Consider the following 7,101-nt stretch of genomic DNA (forward strand, 5'->3'; position numbering starts at 1 on the left):
AGGATGAAAGCCTGGGAAGACTAGAGGGGTCCCAAAACACGGTGTCCTGGATGTTAGCGGTTGCGCTAAGAGAAACAATCTGTTTGGCTTGTACTGAAGCTACATCCATAAAGCCAGTCAGCAGGGAATCTTTCTCTTTGAGTTCCTCTGAAAGTCGTCGGATGTCTTCCATAAGGTCAGCAATCTTCTTGTTCGCTTTCTTAAGGAGTGAGCAGTCCTCATGGGGCAGAGTTATCTCGGCTTGCATAGTCACCGGAGCTTTGTTGCGATCAGTAGCGTTGATCGCGTTTTTACGGTCATCTATCTTAAAATCCATGTCGGATGACTAAAATCCTTAACCCACGTAAAACTTAAATAAAGTTAAGTTAAATAAAAGGATATAAAAAAAATGTAACGAAAAAAGTGGATTAAAACTGGATAAGAGTCCGGTTCAAGACGGAGCTTCCGACAGGTGGCTACAGACGCCAACGCATGCGCAGAGTGCAGATTACGTCAGCAATTACGTCAGAGAACTTTACTGTCTTTCCTCTAGCTTACACAGTGTTAATGAGAAGTAGTGTAGAATCTTGAAACTCTCATTTAAGAAACACTCAAACTCAAAGTTTCAAGTGGGTATTATCCTCTGTGATGAATGAACCCCAATCTTCCACAGCAGGCACTGAGCCCGATTAAAAAATGCTAGGAAGAATAAGTAAGTGACTATAATCATTCACACAAATGTCCTTCGCAAAACACGTAAAAAGAAATTGCTATTCACAATATTGCATCACTATGTCTAATAAATAAATGGGCCATGACTGAGCATGACTGAAGACCTATATTAAATGCAAATGTTGAAACTGAATGGTTTTCCAGTTATTTGATTATTGCTTACTGTTAAAAATGTTGATAATGAAACAAATCTATCTGAATCTGTTAATGGCATATGCACCTAAATTGTTTTTGTTCGCAAGTGTTTTTTTTTTATTATTTAAGAACTCTGAAACCAACTACCTTTGATTGTCTAAACTTCAAATAAAGAAGTAACTTTAATTGGCTGAAATCAAACCTGCAGAAACAGCACAGCAGAAACACGACAGCAGAAACTTTCACTGCACTATGATAGACTAGTCACTGGGTACATTCCTGTATTGCCTCCTTTTTGTCTTTATGTTTACAGTACCTCCAGTTTCTTCTGCTGTTTCTCGCACTCCACCTGGCACTGGGCCAGGGCCTTAGCCGTCTCTTCCTTGACCATCTGAGCGCGCTCAGCTTCGAAGGAGTGCAGCTTGGTTTGGTTGGACAGTTCTGCTACCCGGCTCTCAGTGCCAAGTTGGAGCTGACGAAACCTGCATAGAGGGAGACACGCAGGGCAGATCATAGACTCGTAAATATGATTGCGAGTAGGTGTGTTAAAAAAAAGTGAGATCATGTGTTTTGGTGGAGACAGATTATGTGGACATGTGTAGATAATGAAGCAGCTTCATCACAGACAGAGGGTAAATTGTGTTAAGCTCAGACATGCCTAGAGGTTTCATACAAATGTTGCAATGTCTTCCTCTATATAGACACAATTACATTTGTTAATTATTGTGCAATACTTTGCACGATAAAATTTTTTGAAAATTGTGAAGGAAGTAGCTATTTGGTGTGCTTTACGCAACGAACAATTTGTACATTGCGTTGTTGTGTTCAAACTGTTCTGTGGCACCTAACAGCTTGGCAACTACTCCACAGTATTATGCTAAGTCACCAAGCAGGAAAGCCAAGTCTTTAATTATTTGATTCAAGTATTTCTCAATGGCTCTCGCAGCAATGTTTGGTCTTGTTTGATCTTAGTAGTTGGCAGCTAGAGAAAGGTGTTCAGTAATTAGGAAAGAAGAACAGCACAAATTCTTCAGTTTTCAGATGACACAACTCTGCATAAAGGCAAAGACTTGTAACATACTGTACATTCGCGTGGATGGGTAAGTTCACTCACATCTAAGCAGGGCTTAGAATTAGGTAGGGATGTGTCCCTGTATCCACATGTATACATATGTGCGGCGACTACTGAATTGTCCCTAGCAATAATTTTGATTAAACAATTTCAAAATAACCACTGTTGTGTTAATGTATTTTGTATACATGCCCAATGCGATTTTAGATTTTGAAAGATATATATTGTATATATAAGAAAATTAAAATAATCATTTGCTGCAGTCGTATAAATAAAACAAGGACAGGGAAAAGGTTTCCGAGCCCAGTGCGCCTTCAAGCATGCACACACAGACTCTATCAAACCATGGACGTTGGCTGGATAATATTAATAACTCTCGATTACAGCTGACCTGATAGGATTTCATCATCCATAGAGCGCAGGCCTGAGCTGTGTGCTCACAGTGACAGACATGTACACTTGGTCGACATTTTATGCCTTCTTTAATTAATGGCGGCTGCAATCTAGAAGGGAAGAAGCAAAATGTTACTTAAAATATGTAATTTACTTTTCCAGAGGAGTGCGTTCAGTCATGGTATTTCTCTATCTTTTCAAATGCCAATTTAAATAGCAATATTTACAGCTGGAGACATTAAGAGCACCTGACTTTGGGGATCCCTCAGGCAATTTTGTCATAAGAAGTTTAGGTCTGCTAGAGAGGTGAAAATGGAAAACTGTACTCAATACTTTGTCTTTGATTTGGACAAGTTAACTGGCCTATATTAGCCAGCATGAAATAGAGTGCTGAGATCCAAGCTGGCCCCCCTATACAACAATCATCTGACGCCATTTCAAGTTGGTCCACTTCATTCTTTGCCCCAAAAATAGGGGCATGCGTGGGGTTAGGGGTTAAGGGCTTGTGGCTAGCATCTGTCGTCGCTGGCTTGCATTGCGATGCAGAGAGGGAATGTGATCGCAGTAGAGAGAGAGAGAGAGAGAGAGAGTGCAAGGGAGAGGGAAGTATGCGTGTGTGAGTGTGTATGGAAAGACCAACAGCTGGTGGTTTGGATCTGAAGAAATGACTGGCATGTAGTAGTAAACCAGGACAGGGACACTACCGCTGCTGCAGCCGCTGCAGCCGCTGCCGCTGCTGCTGCGTGTGTCTTGGTCAGCCTTTTGCAGATACAATATTGTAAAACTAAGTTTAAAATAACAAAATCTTACATTTACATGAATGTAAATTAAGACATGTTTCTGTCCATAATTCCTTTCCTTTCAATACTTAAAAACATGAATCAAAAATGTGTGTGTGACCAAAATCTCTAGTTCATACAAGACAGACATGTATATAATTATGTTTGTATGCAGCAGAAATATAGCACAAAAACAAAGATTGGCTATTTAGGAGGCAGACTGAAAAACCTCCTACAAAATGAAAAAACTCAGGCTTAAAGTATGTGTGTTCGTGCACATGCGTGCAGCAGGGCTCACAATATATCTGTTGCAATTCTATGCATTTGAAACTTCCTCCAAAGCCATGACCCGGAGGCACCTTTTGAGGCTATACTGAGATGGGCATTGTTGTCTGGAGCAGAGATGGGGACTAGCAACTTGGACACAAATCACAAAGAGTACGTTTGGAAATGGGAAATTACTAAAAAAGCAACAACTAAAGGGGAAAAAAAGGCCAAACATTAGATTCCACAAAAAACTTTAGCTCACTTTGGAAATGCAAAAGCTTTGTCAGGAAAAAAGAAAAACATTGAATAAAGTCTAAAGAAGCTATTTAAAATCATTAGCCACAGTTTAAGGAGATTTTCTGTCTTCAGTACTATATAGTATCCTGTCTTTCACTTTGCGCAACCTGCACTGAATATATTTCACCCTTGACACCAGTTGGTACTAAACTGACCTTCAGTGAACTCTTCCATGTGACGTTCTGACCCTTCAAGTTATAGCAAAGCATTCATGTGATCTTTAGTAAGACAGACCACAGCCACCAAAGTCTTGCCGCACCCACAACATGTGCTAATGACAGACTGGCTCACACATCAGATCAAGAACCAGCTCAGAGCTTTCAGGGAAATGCCGAGAAATTCAGATTATCTTGTAATAATAAACAAATTTAGGACTAAGTCACTAATAAGCACAGCAGTGATACCTGCTTTATAAATCACACTAGTCTAGGCTTTGGCCACCTACACACAACGAGCCTAAAACACGAGGAATTACTTCGAAATATGATGTGGTTAACCTCGATAACATAAACTGCAGCATCTGGCCCGAGTTTACTTGACAGTTTAACAGTTGTCCTAAGGGGAAGTTCCAAATCAAACTATCTGCATGGCTATATAGCGCTAGACGTGAGTGAGAAAGTGTGTCTTGTAGTCATAGATGAAAAAGCAGAAAAAGAAATAAATAAAACATAAAACAATGTACTTATCTGTCGATGTTATAGATGTATATTATATCAAAAAAGGACTGTATGGACACCTGTATCAAATCTTCATGTGTGTGATGGATGATAAAACTCACTGTTCCAGCAGTTGGTCATATCTGGACTGAGTGTCTCTCTCAGCAACCACTGCTCTGTCCTTCTCCAGTACCGCATTGTCTCTGGCCTCACGCAAGTTCCTGTTCTCACACACACACACACACACACACACACACACACACACACACACACACACACGCTTCCTTTTACTTTAATGCTACTGTGAAGTATCTGTGGTGATAGCTCTTCCTCTCTTCACGATTCACTGACAGTGAAGCACAACAGCATGTAAAGCCAGGACAACATCACAGGCTACACTTGTGCTTGATTAGTGAGAGTGAATGTCATGAAATTACTTCTGCTCTTTAGACTAACAACACCAGTGTAAATAATACATGACATGATAATAAAATGTATAACTTCCTCTGGTTAGAACAGCACCCCTGATATTTGCCCGTAGTTTTTTAACCAACATACAGTTTCTCAAGAGTTACATGAAAAAGACTGATACCTGTTCTCCCTCTCATACATCTCCCTGGAGGTTCTCTGCAGGTTGTCTATCTCCTGACTGGTTTTCAGCCTGATGTTCTCCAACTCCTCTCTCAACTTGGTCTCGTACTCTGACTTATAGCGGTCTCTGTAGCGGGAAGAAGATGAAAGAAGAATATGAACAGAATAAATTATTGAAACATCGTTTTCCATAGAGGCTTTCTTCATGGTGAGGTGGACTGGATAATAATACTGCTTGCAGATGAAACCCTCAATGTCAAAATGCTTACTGGCCACTGTTTGGTGAGAGACTGATATTCTTTGGCAAAGCGTTCGTCCTCTATATTAAAAACACTAGAATATTGGCTGCTGGTGGTTGGTGTAAAACGGCAGAGCCTAACCTGGATGCTACATATTTTTCATAGGCGTCCTCTCGTGCCTTTTTAGTGTCTTCTAATTGTACCTGAAACACAGAAGCAAGAAGTGATTAGTGAATGCTTTTAGTATTCAATGAGCATCCTAGTAACTGTATGGACCTGCAGCCTCTCCAGGCGGTCTTCTTCATGTGCACAGCGGACACTAAGCTCCATGTTCTGCCTGTATAGGTACTCCTTGTCCTTCTGAAGGAGAGTCACTGACTGTTGCAATGTCGCCACCTGGGGGGCAATAACAGAACAATGAAAACTGTTAAAGAACACAGTATACCAAAAGAGGCTTCAATAAGTATTATAAATACAAAATACAGTGTGTGCGTAGGTATTTGGGAAGCACCTCTTTGCTGAGTGTGTTCCTTTCTCTGGTCAGCGCAGTGTGAGTCAGGTCTAGTGTCTCAAATCTCTTCGTTAACTCCTTCAGTTCTGCTTCAAAGTGGTCACGCTCACTAGAAACCACAGCGTAAAAGGTTAATATAGATTTGATTTCAATTATAATAGGGGAAAACTAGAATTAATTACATTCCATTTGTTGTTTTCATAAAAAATAAAACTGCAAATCCCAATCCCTAAACAATATACCTTAGTAAAACACTGCTCCCCAAAACATTAAAATAATACTCAAGGCGGCTGATAGCCAATATATAATGTCAATATCAAAACAAAGAAAAGTCATGTATAATGCTATGCAATATAATGCAGTACAGTTTAATATACATGTTTATCTTAGCCAATAATGTGTTTTTTTTAGATGGAATTTAATAAAATAGAAAAATACATTGGGTTATGCTGTAGATTTCAGAACATGACTGTTTAAGGGAAAGTAGGGTGCAGTTTGTCAGACGTAACGTCTGTCAACTACATTCATTTCTACAGTATAACATTATATTTCTGGAGATGTTAGCTGGGTCCCATTTCAAGCCCGGCCTCCTTCAAAGCACACAGCCTACGAAACTGTACCGTAGCCTTCAAAGGAGTCAAAGGTAGTTGGATGACCCCTCTGCATCAAATGAGCAGATGTATTGAGGAGTCACCTCTCTCGTTCTGTCACACACACACACACACACACCGTTTGATGTTTGGGTAGTTGTCCCTGCGATAGTCTCCTTCTTGGATCAGCTGCTTGGTATCGGCAAGTTCCAGGGTCAGTCTCTGGCTCCTCAACTCCAGCTCAGTACGTAGCCGCCGCTCCTCTTCGTAGCTCTGTGGATACACAAAGCAGACAGCATTTACATTACATGGTAGGGGAATATTAATATTATTTAAGACTCCGGATTTTACGTCCCTAATGCCTTACATTTTCTTCTAGACAGGAATTTAGCAAATTCAGCATCTTGCTCCATGCTGTGTAAGTGTGGCATTCAAACAATGCTCAGCTAGTCTCAAAGGCTACGTTCAGACTGCAGGCCTTAATGCTCAATTCCCAGATTCGATTATTTTTGTTTGACAGTTCACATTATTGCTTAAATGTGTCCCATATCAGACTCCAGTGTGAACTGTCCGCGGCCTGAACGTCACACGCAGCACGCTGTTGCAGGCTACAGAAGTTAACAAGGAGCAACAGAGGTTAGCTCCGTTAGCTCACGGGAGACGTTTTTTATTGTCCTCTCATGGGTCACATTTCTCCCGAATTATGACAAGTGTTCACAACTTTCTGTTCTTTTCATTACGGTTTCTGGCGCTGTCCAACGCAACTGCCCCACAACTCACTACCTCCCCTCTCTCTCTGCTCTCCCCACTGTGTCCGCTCGGGTAAAAAGCATGCACATAACTCAGAAGAGAGCTCGCGG

At 40.8% G+C, this 7,101-nt stretch overlaps 1 protein-coding gene across 1 annotated transcript in view; it reads right to left on the bottom strand.

The window, feature by feature from the left end:
* The window catches only part of pibf1 (progesterone immunomodulatory binding factor 1), a 27,970-nt gene that overhangs the window by 9,922 nt on the left and 10,947 nt on the right, over positions 1–7,101 (bottom strand). Inside the window, exon 11 of the mRNA XM_046069993.1 lies at positions 1,163–1,328. Within this exon, the coding sequence (XP_045925949.1) occupies positions 1,163–1,328 (166 nt within the window). The remainder of the gene's footprint in view (positions 1–1,162; positions 1,329–7,101) is intronic.

The sequence above is a fragment of the Micropterus dolomieu genome, linkage group LG15 (assembly GCF_021292245.1).
Source record: "Micropterus dolomieu isolate WLL.071019.BEF.003 ecotype Adirondacks linkage group LG15, ASM2129224v1, whole genome shotgun sequence".
NCBI classification, from domain to species: Eukaryota; Metazoa; Chordata; class Actinopteri; order Centrarchiformes; family Centrarchidae; genus Micropterus; species Micropterus dolomieu.